At 34.6% G+C, this 19,288-nt stretch overlaps 1 protein-coding gene across 2 annotated transcripts; it reads right to left on the bottom strand.

Annotated features, from left to right (window-relative positions):
* Nucleotides 1-873: 873 nt before the first annotated feature.
* Nucleotides 874-18,737, bottom strand: nAChRa3 (nicotinic acetylcholine receptor subunit alpha 3). 2 transcript variants are annotated; one of them, XM_073083345.1, is made up of 11 exons: nucleotides 18,490-18,737; nucleotides 6,109-6,312; nucleotides 5,633-5,772; nucleotides 5,400-5,444; nucleotides 5,208-5,317; nucleotides 4,364-4,544; nucleotides 2,899-3,014; nucleotides 2,496-2,801; nucleotides 2,130-2,285; nucleotides 1,466-1,721; nucleotides 874-1,268 (listed from the first exon to the last, which is right to left on the bottom strand). In XM_073083345.1, exons 2-11 carry the CDS (start codon nucleotides 6,182-6,184, stop codon nucleotides 1,065-1,067), a joined length of 1,590 nt encoding a protein of 529 aa, XP_072939446.1. In that variant the 5' UTR covers nucleotides 6,185-6,312; nucleotides 18,490-18,737; the 3' UTR covers nucleotides 874-1,064. The 2 variants fall into 2 exon arrangements, with proteins under 2 accessions (XP_072939446.1, XP_072939447.1); XM_073083346.1 differs by having other exon boundaries at nucleotides 6,121-6,312; nucleotides 18,490-18,736.
* Nucleotides 18,738-19,288: the final 551 nt, after the last annotated feature.

Below are 19,288 nucleotides of genomic sequence, written 5' to 3' on the forward strand. Positions count from 1 at the left end.
AATAAATATTTGAACTATTTTAAAAACTGTCTACAGATTTTATGAAATCATTTTTAAATACCCAAATAAATACCCTGTGGAAGGGTATAAACGGGTATTTATCGGGTTTAAACCCAGTACTGGGTTTAAACCGGGTGTTTTGCCCATCTCTAATTGTGAGTGTGTCAATACCAACCCGAAACTCACGATCGTGCGGGTCGATTTCTGGATTAAGTATAAACTCTGGATTTTTTTTCGTATTTTTTGTGGATCCCTTAAGCAATATAAAAAGCCGTAATAAACGTTTTGAATCGAAAATTGCGAAAACAAATCTTCGGGTGTAAAGGGGTAAAATTTACCCCTATACACCCGAATATAAAAACTCTATCATTACGTTTTACTTGGTTTCAGTCATTAAATAGTAAGTGTGGTATCTTTTTGAAATCTCTGTTAACTAGACTTTTTTTTTGGGCAATGTGCACTTATAGTTCAGTACATGTTGTTTTCACCGCGAAAAAATGGTCGAAGTTTTTGGAAAAAATATTTTGATAATTTCACTTCCGGTTTTGGACGTGTATTTTTATTTACTTTTCAAAATAGATTTTTCTATTAAAAATTCAATCAATTTTCTATACAAACCGCTTAATTAAATACTTTATTTTGTTTTTTTAATGTACAAAAAAATACTATAAAAAATCATGATTTCAATTTTCACCGTTCTTTACAAGCTCATAACTCGACAAATAATCAATATATAAAAATTATATTCTATGTTCACATTTCTATCCACTAATACTATAATTGACCCCAATATTAACAAAATTCAGAACCTCACTTTTTTCCTGTCCGCTTGGCGTGAAATACCCCCACATATATTTTAATAAAACTCAGGAATGTAAACAATCGTTTTATTTCGTTTCTATCAAAAGAAATTCGAATCATCGTCGATCACTTCGTTCTTCGTAAAAACTATTATAATAATAATAATACAATTTTATGTACAATAAATAATATTATTTATAGGTGGCAGTCAGAATGAGGAGCGGGCGGGGCTCGTATCGGTGTCGGTGTGGTGCTGGGCGGGGCTAGCGCGGCGGCAGCGAGTGGTGGCGCGGCTTGGCGGCCGTGTACGCGATCTCGGACAGGCGCACGTCGATGGGCGCGCGCTCGTCGTACAGCGTGGGCGCCTGCAGGATGATGCCGGCCGACCCCACCAGCACCGCCAGCGTGAAGATCCACAGGAACAACCGGTCCAGCACCATCGCTACGTACTTCCAGTCTTCCTTCACCTGAAATATTAACTATACTTTAAAATGCTGAACTCCACATTTAATATCTTATAAGAGATTTGTTTAAATACATTAAATAAATAATAATACAACAAAACAGCAACTCTCTTACTCGCGTGGTCTCGAGTGTCCTACTGTATATTTTGAATTATTTGGCGTAAATGTCTCGAAACGAACAAAGGCAAACTTGGTCTCACCCTCGTGGATTCTTCCTCCTTGCGCGTCTGGTCAGCGATGTAGTTGATGCCATCGATGGCCTTGTGCAGTTCGGGGCAGCGGTGCCAGCGGCGCAGCGCGTCGCACAGCGCGGGCGCGTCGTGCAGCCGGCAGCCGCCCGCGCCCCCCGCGCCGCCCGCGCCCGCCGCCGCCGCGCCCGAGCACACCGGCGACTCGCCGTCCGCGCCCGCGCCGCACGTGATGCCCGTCCAGCCCTCGCTAGTCACTAGACCCGCACTGAAACAAAACTTCATTTAGCGAGCTCCGACTCAATGACATACGATTTATAATGGCTTAAGTGTCAATTTGCCACCCTTGAAATGTCTAAAGGGTGCGAATTGAAAGATTTTAGATATCAGGTCTGGAATAAAATTCAGATAAATTAACTTTTGATAGTTAAAAAATGCCAGAATGACTACGTCAACTCTGCTTTACAAACATTGTTAAATTTTGTTAAAGGACACATATATTCTATCGCTTTGTCAAAAGTAAGCAGACTAATCGATGAAGACTTATCACCTACTTTCATAGATGTGCACAAAATGTACTAAGGACTAATAAATAAAAATGATAATTTGGAAATTACTACGCTACACGGTGACGAACATGGTAAATGAGGTGGGCGTGAAGTAACGTGTGACTCACAAGCGGCTGCGGTGCGGGTCGAGGCGGTAGTGCGGGCGGCGCATGACGAGCAGGCGCGGCAGCACGTGGATAAACACGCGGCGCACCCAGGGCGCCATCGTGTGCGTCTGCGGCGACCGGAAGTGCACGTTCAGCACCACCACCGTCACGCATATACTGTGCATGTGAATAATACAATTATTATAAAACATGTAACGCTTAAGTCATCATTATAAAACACTGGAATAAAACATGATATGATATTAAAACGGAAATTAAACATTATAAAGAGATGCAGGCAGGGACAAATCTATTTTTTATTCAACTGTTGTTTGTCTGCACCTGCTACATGTTTCGAATACTAGATTGATAGGTTGGATCACTAACCTGAACGTGTCGAGGATCATGGTGAAGAGCACGAATTTTCCTAGCAGCGGCACCACGAGCGAAGTGGGCGGGATGATCTCGGCCAGCAACAGGAAGAACACCGTGAGGGACAGGAGGATGGAGATGGACAGCGACACCTTCTCGCCGCTGTCCGACGGCAAGTAGAACACCAGCACCGTCAGGAACGAGATGCCCATGCACGGAATTATTAGGTTTACCGTGTAAAATAATGTCTTTCTTCTCATTGTTATATTAAAAGTTATATCTAAATATGGCTCATCGCAGCACGTGTAGAACTTTTCATTCCTGGAAATAAGTGAAATGATGAGTTTAGGTAATTTACCCAGTGAAAGGTACTGGGTACTGTGTAAAATTTTAAATAGTGTGGTACGTATCGACTGACCTCACCGCGGGCACTTCCAGAATGTCCCACTCGACGGAGGTGTAGAACTCGCTCAGATCGACGCCCAGTTCCACCACGTTCGTTCCACTCGCCTCGTCTATATGCCGTAAATCCACCTGTCATTTATGAATTGCTACTTAAATATATTAGGACATAATAATAAATTTGTCTAAAAAATATTAAATATGCATCTGCATCCGTTTGCCAGTAGGCAGTTTTATTAAGCTAATTATATAATATAGTTTTAATAGCTATTTATAGCTATTAACGAATTGATACCAATATGATTTTAGTGCAATAATTATGTGATATAGGCTTTTATAAGAATCACTCATACTTTAACCCTTTACACCCGAGATGATATGAGCGTGAGTTTCACTTTAAAAAAAATCCCACGTGATAGCTTCTTATTTTTCGAAACGCAACCGATGCCGATCAATCGTGAGGAGAGTCATGAATGACGATCAGATTTTGCCAGTTGCGGGGTGAGGAGAAATATATCGGACATTGAAGATCTTCATGAAAGTGAAGAGATTAGAAGAGTTTCAATTTGAAGAATTGTGCCCTGCAACAGATCCAGAACCACATGCAGACCCTCAAATAGAAACTGACCTAGAATTGGATCTGGAACTTGAGCCTGAACCTCAACCATCTACTTCAAAATAATCCCTAGAAATTTCTCGCCGCCGAGCATCTTCACGTCCAACACATCCAAAAATAGCTTGGAAAAGAATACGTTTTCTGTCTTGAAAAGGTCTATACATCGCTACCAAAATCTCCATTAAAGTTTCCAAAGAATTATTTTTCTTAATATTTTAATTGTGAGGATCTTGATATGTAACCATATACACAAATTTATATTATCTAAGAAGAACCGGTCGATAACTTAATTTAATTGCAATAGATATGGCTAAAGTTTTCTCCATCTGCATTATCATTGGATGTATTCCCTAGCCAAGAATACCTACGCCTTGGAGACCTGGATTGAAGACGGAGGCAATAACGGAAGAAAGAAGAATGTTGATTTTCATCAAATTACGTAGTTTATGTTTCATTGCCAAGACAGATTTTTTATAAAGACCAATGAAAATAAAGACAGTGATGTTATAAATATCTCCAAATTCTTTTAATTTTCTAATATTTTTTGATAAAACACTACATTTTTTTGCAATTTTCACGATCGTGAGTGTGTCAATTTTTTGTGGATCCCTTAAGCTATATAAAAAGCCGTAATAAACGTTTTGAATCAGAAATTGCGAAAAAAAATCTTCGGATGTAAAGGGATAATATAAAATTTTAAATCAATTTAGGCGTTTAGCTTCATCGAAGAATTCTATAAAATTACGGTCGTTACAATATTTTAATAGATATGTTTTTATGATTTTAATTTAATAATATTTAATCCAACGTTAGAATAGTGAACATAGCTACGACTTACTCTGTACTGGTTTTAAAATATAAGTACCTGAAAGCCATCGTAGGTCCAGGAGCCGAACTTCATGACGCAGGTTTGCTGATCGAAGGGGAAGTACTCGACGTCGATCTCGCAGGAGGACTTGTAGATGGCGGGCGGGCGCCACTCCACGCGACCCGTGTAATTCAGGGTCGCCTTCGTAGCCAGTGTCACCTCAAAGTTGCCGTCAGCACTGTGGACACCGTTTCAATATCGGAATTCTATTTTCATCACTTCTCAATGTTAACAATGATAATATAATATGAGTATAAGCTTATTTTCAAAACAATTTTCATAGATTAGTAAAAATACTTCGCCGCCTTGAAATTGATTGAAGCCACAAACGGCTTATTAGTAAGTTCTTTTTTTGAATTCTCGAGAAATAAAAACATGTTTAGAGAAAATTTACGAATAAATAACTAATACTGCGTAATTTACATAACAAATAAATAATTATTTCAAATATTTTAGGGACACTTTAGCACGAAGACGTGGCAAAACTTATTTACGCAACTATTTCAAGTCTCAAAACTGGGTACATTTTATTGTTAGGAGTGAGTAATCTTTACTAATCTATGCCAATTTTAGGCAACTTTAACTTGTTGATTTATTTTTCCAAAATCGGTCACAAGATTAATTATGAAGGACTCAGTAACACTGAGCGCTTTCTGTTTATGTTCAAACTCGTTTAACTTTTGCACACAAGAAAGGTTCACCTCACATTTGTAACAATCAGATAGGAATATTATCTTATCTGGGGTAATTGCCACTTACTATCAGGTGAACGGACTATTAAAAATATTATTTTTAATATTCATCGATTAAAAATATTGAACAAAAATATCAATTTCCATACTTGTTGTACAGGACTATATCGGGGCGCCAGATGTGATCGGAGGGCACGTGCAGCATCTCCACGCCGCCGTACTCGCGCGGCTCCCACGACAGCTTGTAGTCGAACCAGCTCTGCGAATGTAACGGCATTCGATCACTATACTTAGCTGATCAAATTGTGTCAAAATGGAATGCACAAGTAAATGACACCTACTTGTTCCACCCAAAGATTTGTGGTCATAATCTGATTCTTCAGGTTCTGTAAAAAAAAAAATACAATTAGTGTATTTTTTCGCAATTTGAGTAAGCGATTTCTAGGAAATTATTCTCATGAGACTATCGGCACTATCGGCAATGAGTTTCATTTTCACGTCATATTATTTATCATCCGAACCCAGAATAGTGGCGCGATGTGACGTGCTAAAGAAGGAAGAGCAAAGGGCTCACCACATCGATGAGCTGGCTGAGTTTGAGCTTGATGCGCACGGTGAGGGCGTCGCTGACGTTGAGCACGGGCCGCACCAGCTTGTTGTAATTGCTCAGCAGGTCGTCGTACAGCCGCTTGGCGTCCGGGTTGCACCCGCACCCTGCAATTATTACACCCTTTACAACTAACTTATTTATTTCAAGTTTTTTTAAGATTTAACACGAAACGTATTTCTAAATCGTGGTGGTGGTGGTGGTGTTGTGTTGTCTTATATGGTTGTTTGGAAAAGAGAGATCTCCCGCCGGGCTAGGTTAAAATGTCATCATGGAGCGGCCGTGCTCTAATATTTTCTGCTCGGAGCTTGTTTATGTACAAGTTGTTATGAAAACTTCGATAACATGATTCAGAAACGTGTAGCGCCATGTCTTGACGAGTTGCAAGAAATCGCCTTAGCGGTATTTAGTACAGAATATCACTATGCTAATCAGTATAGTACCCTTAATTTTACCAGCGAGTAGCAGCGCCAGCAGCAGCAGCCGCGCCGCGCGGGCGGGCAGCGAGCGGGCGCGCATGTCGGCGCGCACATAGCGTCAGCGCATCGCGGCGCGCTGCCGCCCCGCCGCCGACCCGCTGCTGCCCCGCCGCCGCGCCGCCGCTGCCCCGCTGCCGCCCTGCGGCTGCGATGCTCTCACTTGTGATACTGAAAAGACGAAAGAAATGTATTTTTTCTGTAAGATTAATGATCAACGCGAATAAATAATAGTGTATTTATTTTGTTTTAATATTAGGGCAATACTGAGGCTTCGCGTTAAGGCAAAATAGTGTGAAATCTGTTGATGTGAGTGTCTGTGAACATGCGAGATGTACTACGGAACCGAGGCAACCTCATCAACATCTAAATTATATTGCACTTCTAGGGCATTGAGCGATGCGCTAGTAGGTGGATTTGGCACATAGGCTGCATGGGAAGAAAGTTTGACAATAAGTTTTTAACAGGGTAGTTTTTACTTCAGCATAACGTAAAAACCTGTGAGCTAACATGTTGCTAAGCACTGATATTGTCCTGAGTTCTATTTTCATGTCCTGTTCTCAAGAATACTATTTTTGGAGTTTACTCCTTAAGAAACGATTTGAGTTATAAGGCCCGGTACGGAAATTTTATGAGGAGTAAAATCAAGTGTAACACGAAAAGTTGAGGCGTAACGGAAACCAAAATATGAATCAAGAGTGCTTTTATTATTTTAAAATACAGTAAGTTCAAATCCCATATGAAAGTAATTATTACAATAAAAATAATTAGCAATATATAAAACATTAAAACGTCATTAACTAATTTGTTTACATTTTTGCATAAATTAAGTTATAGGTTTGATCATTTATAAACACTGTGAAAAATATGAACATTAGCGCCATAATATGATTAACAATCTTTTATGAACGTTTTTAAAGAAGAGTAACATATAAAATCAGTAAGCAATTGAATAAGATATAATATTAGCAAAATAAGTTTTTAACATAAAGAGGCTTTTGTAAGTTACTGATATATTAATTTAACTTATAAAAATGGATGCATTATTGATCAGCACCATCTATCAACGATAAACGGGCCAAATCAAAACAGTATTATTTAATATTTATTACAGAATTATTGCTAATGAATTATGTTCAAAATAAGTTATATAAAATTAGCAATACGTTTTAAATGAATTCTAGAATTATAAAACATTCAGAAACAATCCAAATTACATATAATAACATGTTTATTGAGTCTCATATAAATTTCATCCGTAAATTGCAACAAGGATATTTTATAGATGGCAAAGAAATTATAATTATTAAGTTTTAAGTTATAAAACGTTTAACATTGTTTTAAATATAAATAATTATATTATATTAAAATTTACTTTAATATAAACAATTGTACTTCACTGCATAGTCTCTTCAATGATAATGTTGACATGTAGTACACCGCCAGTCGTCAGCCTTGTGTCACGTATATTCAGAGCTAAAAACCTCGAATTCAAATAATTTAAAACAATATCCAACCTACTTATAGCGCCCCCTACCGGTAAATGTCATTATCGTTTTTCGTGCAGCCTGTGTACATTTATGATTTTTCAAAATAAGAAATAAAATAAGTAATTTATCGTAAAAATTGTTAATTTATAACAAATATTTCAATTAATAATTTATAAAAGACGTAGGTGTGATATATTGTGCAGAAAAGTTACAATGGAAAATAAAGAATTTTGACGAAATTATTCTGAAGACTTGTACTAGGCGGCCATTACGAATGCAGTCGCAAATTGAAAATGTATTATTTTCATTTATTAAAGATAAGATGATAATCTTATATATTAATGAGGAATGACAAGGTAAATTTTTACATATATATTTTTCCAAGCAAAGGATTTTTAGATTACCATATTGTTCTGTAGCAAGGAATTTGACGTCTTATGTTCATTAACTAAGCTTGTCACCTATTTAGGTGATCTCGCTTATTTAAATCCTTATATAAATCTCGCTTATATAAAGCTATGAACATAGAAATAGGGTGCTATTTAGCCCCGTGCATGGGTACTAACCCGTTTATACTGAGTATTTACTCACATAAAAGAATCTGCTATTGAGTAGAATATACCTAATAGGTATTCACCCGTTCAAATAAGGTTATGACCCTTACATATTGGATATTTACCTACATTACAAGAAATAGGGTGCTATTTAGCCCCGTTCATGGGTACTAACCTGTTTATATTGAGTATTTACTCACATAAAATAATCTACTATTGAGTAGAATATACCTAATGGATATTCATCCGTTCAAATAAGGGACCCTTACATATTGGATATTTACCTATATAACAACTATAATAAGATACTACTATTAAGTAGACGGATACAACGGATATTCACCCATTCTAATAGGGTATGATGTCCTTCACATCGGGTAAATAACCCATATAACTAAATACTAATAATCAGTAGATAGACACAACTATTACCATCGATTGGGTGTAATGATTTTAATGAATGAACATTTTATTGAAGAATCATTCAGATTAATAATGTACATGATACAGGATATAGAGATGACAATTTATATCCTTTTGTAATACTCTAGAAGAACCTAAATTTGGTTTAACCATTCATAAGAATTTGGTATCTAGGTAGATCAGCATATTAAAGAGTAATTTACTAAAGGAACTATCTATCTATCTAGATGGTGATAGATAGACTAAAGAAAAAAAAAAATAGTTTAAAGGAAGAACACTAGCCTCTAGGAAACTGTGGGACGGATAACACATAATTAGACTTTAAAAGTTGCACAAGTCGCAGTTACTATTGTAGCTGTAAAGAGTCAAAAGCCATGCCACATCAGGCGAATGCTTACTGCTCTCGAGCATTTGACATGATTGTTTCTTAATAATTTTAAATTATTTGCCTTTATAAAGATAATTTGCTATCAATTATCTTATTACTGGTGCTGGTCATTTATTATGTATAATAAATAATAAGAAGAAATTTCATAGTACAAGTACTGGAACAAATGATCGGCAAAATGGTTTAAGAAACAATGATTGTTCAATTCATATATATATAGTACAATATTTTATAATAACAAATATAACGAAGATATTTACACTTCATCCTATGATAAACTTCATCCAAAAGTTTGAGATACTCATACCAAATAGGGTCATTATCTGACTTACAACAAGCCTCATGCACAAATACCTGTATCACAGAAAGGCTTGATCGAAGTTTCCTTTGGAATAAATCTTCAATCACAACAGATTTTGAGGTGAGTGGTTAATAATGTGGTCGATTATAATTATAATTTTAAAGACCAGTTGTAACAAATAACTATTGACCCAAGTTTTGCAAGTGGTTAGCCTTAAGAGTCTATTTGTATAAACACTTAAACTCATTATTCTCAAGGAATGAAGATTTTTTTTTTTTTTTCAAAATATACTCGGTATATGTGTAGAAAGACTTCTCACATCAGTGGTAACATATTGTTTACTCTTAACCAATTTTTTACAATATTTTTACTTTACCAACACCTGATGATGGTGATGTTGGTTTATATTGAATATCTTGGTCTTAATCTTGAGCTTTAAATAAAGCCTGGCATTCCACTCACTACTTACTATTGTTTTCAAGAATGCATATTTGGATACTAATTCATGATTACCTTAAACAGTGTTTACATGTCTATGGTTAAATGGAAATTCTATGCATTTCAAGTTCTTTCCTTTGGTTTGAGCAAAACACTATATTTATGTTTTTACTAACCTTTTAAAAGATACAAGACCATACATAACTGATTAAGATCTAGGGACATTGTGTCAGTTATATATTTATATAACATAGTTCCTATTTGAAATGTCATAATATTGGACAAGGAACAATAACGACACTTAGTAATTTAGGATCATAGACATAATAAGCTATATCATTCTTTAGGATTTATTGGTTACTTAAAAGATAGTTTGATAATTGGAAATAATACAACTGTTAAGGTTGTTCATTGTATTATACAAGGAATAAATAAATAAAAAATCAAATTGCTTTACCATTAGATAAAAGATTAAAAATCAACACAAGGGTGAAATAAAAAGAAAAAAAAATAATAAAAAAATATATATAATAATAATATTAAAAAATAAAAATTATAATAAATGCAAAGATATGTATATATCACACAACAATTTTAATAATGTTTATCAAAATACTATCCCTCTTACAGATAGATATAATTACAGGTGGTAGTTGTCATATTATTTTTATTATCGGGACACAATCAGTTATGTAACATATGGTCATTATTCTCGGTATTTTTGTTATTTGATTTAAATAACAAATCCGATCAACTATTTAAAGTTAAATGCAGCGTTACTTGTGCTTAAAGATATTTTTTCAATAAGCATCTTCAACACGGTGAAACCCTAATACGTGTAGGCAACTCCACAGTTATTTCATATAGAAACAGCATGGTGTTTAATACCCACATTTAACCGTAATATCAAGGCACATATTGGATTTATTGAATACCCAAAAAATGTTTTTATTTCCCTAATACATTCAATAATTTCAGAATGAATTTGCTATCACTAAATCAAGATTATACATTGCGAATTAACACTTTGAAGGTTTTTAAATAGATTTATTTACTAGGAAACCTACAAGAAGTATGACTTACATGTCATGACTAAGGTTATACTATTTAAATGGAAATATTCATTTTATTTCTAATAAAATAATTGTTGTTAAAGATTATCTCTGAACGGTTGGGGAGTTTGTGGTAGTATCAGACTGGTCCAGACAGTCCTAAAAAATAGTATTAAAAAAATAAAAAAAATAAATAATAAATAAATAAACCTTTCGTTTTGGAAGGGTTGCATTTTGGGTCTCATATGAATTTAAAAAAAAAAAAAAAAAAGGATCTAGATCCATTTGTTTTTCGTCAACGCTTTATCCTGTATGTTACTCGCTTTCTCGAGGAGCGTTTCGTTTCTATACACGAATCTCAAGATTTTGTTGCTCCACAAGCAATGTTAGACGCAATAATATAACGTGATGCTGGTGCTTATAATATTTTGGCCTAAACAGTGTAAATAACTAGATCTATCTGTAGACTGGTTACAATATTCTTTTCATTTTGATATATATATATATATCTAGAATTATTTTTGTTCTTAAAATGCATATTTAGGTTTTCTATCCTCCATATCCCAAGTATGCTATTAGTTGGGATAGTTACATCTGATGTATAAATATTTTTAGCGAGTTAAGTGTAAAATATTATATATTATTTAGTGGAGATGAAGAATAAATACTATTTACTTTTTTTGGTTATTGTAATTACTCATATAGTAAAAAGAAAAAAAAAAAACAATAATAATATATGAGTAATATATATATATATATAAGTAATATATAAAAACAATAGATATCGTATATATTATGACGTTCACTTGGTGTAAGCCCGTGAATGCCATTATTACTACCGATTCGCCTACATCTGAGTCGAGACTTCTAAAAAGTATACATAAACATAATAATAACATTATTGTATATTAACCAAATTGCTTGGCGGAAGATATTGTATATTAAATTGCCACATGAATTTAAACCTTACTATAACCAGTGTTCAAACAATCTAGTATTACCATTATTTCATAGTAATCATAGTATTTGTCCAGCACATCCTTAATAAAATTACCTAGATAGGCCTAGTAACACTTGAGAGTTACAAGAATAAGTTTATTTCTTTTATGTAATCTTATAATACAGTGACCTCCCAGACGACAGTTTCTAGATTTTACCAACCACGGAGGATGATGGCATTGATATATCATTTTTTACAATACATACCATTAGAGAGCACGCTTTACCACGCTGCTACGCTGACGTCTAAACATATGAGTGTCAGTTAAGACCCTCTTAGAAGGATAGCTGAATGGATTAGATCTAAGTTCAATTTTGTAGTAGAGACGTTACATCAAACGTATACTTGATAACTGTAATTAATATTTAAATAGATATATTAAATTAGGAATTTTAAAAATAATAAGATTTAAATGTTTTTGTATCTTGTTTAATAGGCTCGTTATTTTACAAATCTCTAAACATCTACATGTCAACATTATCATTGAAGAGACTATGCAGTGAAGTACAATTAGAAATTAAACGAACTTACCTAAGTGAAGTTCCAATTTCAATTGTACGGACTGCATAGTCTCGAAATGATATTATAACCCACCCACCCATACTTATATACGATAAGTATTACCCATAATATCATCTATGTTGTAAAATAATCGAGCTAATGAACTTACATCTTGACCCCAGGATCTCTAAACTTAATGACATTTACCGGTAGGGGGCGCTATAAGTAGGTTGGATATTGTTTTAAATTATTTGAATTCGAGGTTTTTAGCTCTGAATATACGTGACACAAGGCTGACGACTGGCGGTGTACTACATGTCAACATTATCATTTCGAGACTATGCAGTCCGTACAATTGAAATTGGAACTTCACTTAGGTAAGTTCGTTTAATTTCTAATTATATTAAGTTACCATTATAATATTTGGAACCAAAATACATAGATTGATAAACTTGCAAACTTACAATTTATAAAACTTGCCACTAGATGGCGCTATTTTATATTATTTTGTAACATACTTTATGTAATACGCATTATTGAAGTAATATAAATAATCCGAATAATTACAGATATATGTTTGTTTCTCTTATCATTTTAGCAGATGCGTTCATTTACCTACCCTTTTTTCTATTCGATATATATCATAATTATCATTCGTAAGGAGTAAACTCCAATCGTGCGTCGTAGCTGACACACACACACTTTTTTTTTTATTCATTTGAAGTGTAAACCATTGGGTATGTCTTTATGCCTGTTAATGAACTTATTAAGGGTAGTTACTATTTTTGACATGTTCTGTGGTAAATTTAATAGTCTCAAGAAGTAAATATATTTAAATTGGATTAAATATCAACAAAGCGTTCCATTTTACTGTTTTGGGAATCATATTATTATTATTTTTTAGGTAATATTGAATTGAATTTCTTTCGGTTTTAAATTTTCGGCTTCGGCTTCAGTTGAAGATAGCGACGGCAGTCGATCAATTTGCTGTGGCATCCGCATCGGCTAGAAATCCTTCTAGGTCGAACACTAGTTGTATATCATGCCATTTAGTCTAGCGCCGTAGTTCTAATTTAAATATTTCTAAACTGTTATCGTAAATAATCGCTTCTCATTTTGAAAAATAAATACATAAATAAATACATTTTGAAAAATAAATACATAAATACATAAATAATAATAATTTTGAAAAATAAATACATAAATAATGGTACACTCCACGATCTTGATTTATATGCTGTAATTACAAAGTGACATAATGGAGCAATAAGTAGTTGATGTGTTACAGAGTCACAAAATTTTCCAATTTGTTCTATTTTGATGCGTCAATTATTAAAGTACACATTCATATTTTCGGTTAATTACCGGTGACTGAATACATCATTTTATTCGTATCATGGGAAAAATGGTTTCTTTGAAATAATATGGCGTAGAATCTGGCAAGGTTATTATCATAAAATACCTACTGTAAATAGCTGTTTTCATTAAAATTATGTAAAAGTCCGAATTAGATTTCAAATTTGTAAAATGTCGAGAGTCTTTACAGTTTGCTCTCAGTATTTCACAGACAGTGAGTTCGCGTAAACAGACGACGCCGTTTATACTCGTACATATCGTACAATATGCGAAGGTACCACGAATTATTAACCATTAAGTGTTGCTGTATTTTGGTTTAAAAGCAAAGGTTTGGTTTGAGGAAGTCCATCTGCAGCTGTAGCCACTTACTACCAGGCGGACTATAAGATCGTTGGCTACTTTCATAATAAAAAGAAAATATATAAAGCAACGTTGGCTGCAGTCGGATAATAATCGTTTTGCCTATACTAGTGGATAAATGCTATATATACGCGTCGGCGTGCTTTCAAGGATAAGTGTATATGGTTTTGTTGACATGGTGTAAATTAAATTCTAGACTAAGTATGACTGAATGACGACGATTATGACAAACAAGACTCATACAATTACACAGAGTGAGGGTAGAAAAAAGTGTTTCAATACAAATGTGAATAAACTAACTGGCGCGCTAAGCCGGCGGTTCCAATCAATGTAAACTCAGACCTTACCTTCATTCATGATCACGTTTATCCAATTTTATATTGTATTAATATAAATGTTAGTATGTCATAAAAAGGGTGAAAAAATTTTTTTAACAAAAAATACAACCGACTTCTATGTCACTACAAAGTAAAAAATAATTGAAATAAATGTTGGTTTAGTACATATTTCTGAAGTCGGCGCTCATATTAGACATGTTTGACTGTTTACATCGTTATCCAACGAAATATATCATGATGAGATGACTGTTAGTATTTCGCGCCAAGCTAAGGACACTCGGGTCATTGAGACGAATATAATGACACCTTAATTGTCGACATTCATTCAGCCGTTTGTTAGATCCGACCAAATAAAGAAAGACAAACATACAAGATACGCGCCAAAAACATAACCCTTCCTTGGCATTCGGGTAACAAATAAAATTTAATAAATGACTATGTGTGGGTGACCAGATTAGTTTTTATTATTTTTATTGTTTCCTTACTAAAATTCACTGTTTTTACTGCAAATCAGCACGACATATTAAATACCTAAACTAGTTTTTCGGAAAATCTATAAGCCTTTTATAGGCACTTCTGGCTTATATGCAATATAACTATGTCTCTCATCAAGTTCTACACTTTCTTGGATACATTTTAATAACATGATTGTAAAGCTGAAAGTAGCTTCTAGCTGAACACAATTTTTGCTACTTAACGGGCATAAATATTCACTTATGCTCGTTAAATCTCAAAGCGTAGGTATTTATTGTGTGGCTTAGTATGTGCTCTCCTTCTCTTATAAACTTTAAGGTGATCAAAAGAACGTTGAAAGGAATGTCGTATTATAGGTACATGGTTTTGATTGAAAATTGCAGAACAAAATTATTTGCTGAAGATATTGTCTATTGTAATAACAACCTCTGTGATATCTCGGTATTATCATCAACTCATTACTGTCCCTTTACTGGGCACGGGTCTCCTCTCATAGTGCGTTTAGACTATAGAGGTAAGTGTGGATTGGGACTTATGAAACCTTAGAGAACATTTTTTTAGAAATCACAGGTTTACGCACTTTTTTATCTTTAACAGAAATGCATGCTTGGGAACCCTCGGATTCCCTCTTTGAGATGCCGATTTTTGTAACCGCTGCTTAATTATAATCTTTATGTATCTAATTATCGTGTTTCTGGGTTTTGCAATGCTGTAAGCAGTAGACAAATTAGACCCAGGAGACATGATTATTTTGTTGGATCATCTCTCATCTGTTATATTCTCAAATACAGGGTTAATTTAAACGGGCCTTCAGGGCCAAATCCGAAACTATAAGGATTAGCGAAAAATGCTGAAAGGAGTTACGAGGCTGATTTTGGTAAAAACTAAAACTGCATCATTACTTTTTTAAAATAACTTTTTTCCTAGCCGGGAGTCGAACGAGTTCATTTTGAAAAAAATATACACCCTCTGTATTATTCCACTATCTGATAGTGTTGCTTATAAGGATCAAAATCTGGGAAGTAATGATAGATGACAAACTAAAGGAAAAGCCTCAATTTTAAGAAAATACATATTTTTTCGTATTAATTTGGCAGTTAAGTTCCCGCCATTCATCAATTTAAACATTTCGCGTATTAACAATTTTTTTAGCTCAATGTTTCAAATCATTTGAAAGAGATGTTTTCATCTCCAAGAATTTATATTTTTATGTCCGACTTAGTTTTAAGGTTATTTTTAGGACCATTATAATAGATTTAACTTGCTATGGGCGGAGATTTGCTTAATACAGATGTAAAGTTGACAATTTGCGAGAATGACTTTTTCGAGTCAAATCACTCGGATTACTAAACAAAGAGATATAGAAAATAATATTCAACGTTGAAACGAAGTTGTAAACAACAAACAATAAGAATTTACTATTTAATCAGTTATCTGTTTTTATTAAAAAATAAATCCTAAAAACGGCGGTAACTTATTTGCCAAACTATTACTTTCTCATACTAAACCGTATGTCATGGTAATAACATCGAATAATTAGTTGATTAACCAACAAATTCTTCAATGGTATGACTTACGTATGTTTCTAAAGAATTATACATAAGTCATTTGTTATGTTTAACCCCTAAGGATTAGTATGCCAATGTATGAAAAAAAATGTATTTTCTTCAAAATTTTACTTTTCCTTTAATTTGTCACATAACATTACTTCCCAGAATTTGATCCTTATAAGCAACACTATCAGATAGTGGAATAAAATAGAGGGTGTACTTTTTTCAAAATGAACTCGTTCGATTCCCGGCTAGGGAAAAAGATATTTTTAAAAACGAATGATGCAGTTTTAGTTTTTATCAAAATCGGCCTCGTAACTCCTTTCAGCATTTTTCGCTAATCCTTATAGTTTCGGATTTGGCCCTGAAGGCCCGTTTGAAAAATTCACCCTGTATATATGTATAATTGATACTGTTCTTAAGTTTTTGTTTTTTATTCATTTTAGTCCGGAAATAGAACAGTATATACATTCCGAAACACAAATTGTACTTCTGTTTTTAAGAACATCCATGTAAACAATAGGGTCAATGTGTTTGTTCTTGTTATTATATAATTGAGATTTCTTTTTATTCTTATTAGTTTTTATTTTTAAAATACATTCTTCCCACGTAGTAACATTAATATTTTTATAGTTTATTCACATTTGCATTGAAACACTTTTTTCTACCCACACTCTGTATAATTGTATAAGTCTTGTAAGTCATAATCGTCGTCTTTCAGTCATACTTAGTCTAGAATTTAATTAACACCATGTCAACAAAACTATATACACTTAAAGCGATATGGTTCTGAGTTATAATGTTTTTAATTATGTGTGAATTCTACCATCATTCGACTGACGTGACCGTTCATTTATGGTTGAAACACTTTTGAGATGAATCTTATGCCAAGCTAGTCTTAATCATAAATACTTGAGTTTGTTAGTAGAGCCTTATAATCTATTCAAACGAAAAGATTTAAGAATTCTTCGTGGTTAAACTGTAACTTCTAGAGGTTATATATCCATTTTTTCTATCCTTGTGCTATTTTTGCGCTGCTTGATAAGCGTATGTCCTAGTTGTGTTCTTTTCTAAAATAACCGCTGATTGAACCCATTGTTGGTTATGCAAATATGAAGTGGCCATTAGAGAGTAAAAAAACTCTTTCCTGGTGACCTTGATCCACATCCAACTTTTTTTTTCAGATATTATCCCACTGGGTCACCTCATCATTCTATCGATCGCCGAACTTTCAAAGTCATCGTGAACTTACTTCTGTCTCTTTGCCGGGCACAGGTCTCCACTCAGAGTGACAGCGATTTAGGCTATATATAGTTCATCGCGCTATCCTTTCAAAGACATGTAAGTCATGACCGATGGGAGACACTAATCGAGGGCCTTGGTTGCAGCGTTACCTACATGTATGGTCAATGCAAAGATATGGTGATGCTTTCTAAATGCTGCCCACTTAAAGTAGGGTCGTCAAATCGACTTATTTCTTGATTTTGTTTTTACCTTATTACACTGTATATTCCACGAAGTTCTCAACGCTAATTGGACTACAAAACAGACACACAAAGTTTAACACTTTGAAGAAAACAATAACAACGTAACAAAAGTGTAATTCTCATAAATATAACAATTAATAGTGTTTTAATTTTATTGAACGGCTTTAATTAAATACAATTCAGGTTTTTAGTATGATAAAGATTTATAATGTAAAAGATTTATTGCTCGAAGTATTTATTTAACAGATAAAGATTATTTTAATTATGCACATTTATAATATTATAGACAGAAATTAAAAATTACAAAATTGCGTTACGTAAATAACGTCGTGCAGTTTAACGCGAGGTGACTATACGGCGGCCGGCAGTTAGCATGCCGTGTTCTATGATAATAGCCAACTTAAGAAATAACTAACCAGATATAATGATTATATATCTTCTGGGCGAAAGCCAACTTTTTAATAAAAGAAAGTTCAGAACGGAACCTCTTTCAGAGAGAGTATCAGTGGCATCGATAGCATTGTGGATGCGTGCATACTTTACCGACAGGGATCCACAAGACGGTCACGTAACATATCACTCGGCCGTTAAGTTAACACATTGGAAAGATCAATTTTAAAATAAAAGCATATTTACATATTCCTTCACTAGTTCACAATTTTGTTTCCCGACGTTCGCGCGATAGCGCCGTCCAATCCTTCAGTGACCGACGAATCGAATTCGGCGGGCGGGTGATACGGCTCCGGGGCGAACACGAAACCGGAGGATCACCGAGGAGGGTCCGGGCCCGCGCCGACACACTATCAATTCATGGTAACACCGCACCGGGTCGCGGATACGATTCCGCAGCCGACGAGTCGCAGCACTCGCTCCGGAGCGACTGACGGAGCGGCGCGCCCCCGCCCGCTCGCCGCCGGCCGCTCAGTCGCGCAGCGCCGCGCCGCCGTCACGCCGCGCGCCGCCGCGCCCGCCGCCTGCCGCCAGTCTCGTAGCGCCGCGCCGCGCGCCACATGCACCGCACGCCATGCACTCGTTGTCGCCGGTCGCTGCTCGCTGCTCGCTGCTCGCTGCTCGCTGCTCGCTCGTCGCATGGCCCCTGATATACTTAGACGATCATTTTTAAAATACTTTAAATAAAGTATTCTTTATGTTTTTGGCTACCTACAATTTTTATATTACTTCAAATAATATGATTACCAAAGTTTCTATAAAGAGATATTTTTTAAAACATAATTACACTTTTATAAAAGTCAATCTTTCAAAAATATGAGTAATGTAATAGTAAAGATATTTCGTGTAATTTCTCCAAGAATTTAAAGCGTAATAAACGGCTGGTTTCAAAACGACTTAACACTAATAAAAAAATATTGAGCATTTTACTATACTACTAATATTTCATTTTTAATTAATATAAAGTTACATTTGAATGATTATA

The sequence above is a fragment of the Epargyreus clarus genome, unplaced genomic scaffold (assembly GCF_041222505.1).
Source record: "Epargyreus clarus isolate Ecla_fem2 unplaced genomic scaffold, WU_Ecla_fem_2.2 ptg000019l, whole genome shotgun sequence".
Taxonomy (NCBI): Eukaryota; Metazoa; Arthropoda; class Insecta; order Lepidoptera; family Hesperiidae; genus Epargyreus; species Epargyreus clarus.

Excerpts from the sequence above, each read along its gene's own strand:
- nAChRa3 (XM_073083345.1), bottom strand. The coding sequence starts at position 6,184 with ATGCGCGCCCGCTCGCTGCCCGCCCGCGCGGCGCGGCTGCTGCTGCTG. Across the intron at positions 5,445-5,632 it reads TCAGCCAGCTCATCGATGTG|AACCTGAAGAATCAGATTAT; the intron begins GTGAGCCCTTTG and ends TTTTTTTTACAG. Across the intron at positions 5,318-5,399 it reads CAAATCTTTGGGTGGAACAA|AGCTGGTTCGACTACAAGCT; the intron begins GTAGGTGTCATT and ends TTACATTCGCAG.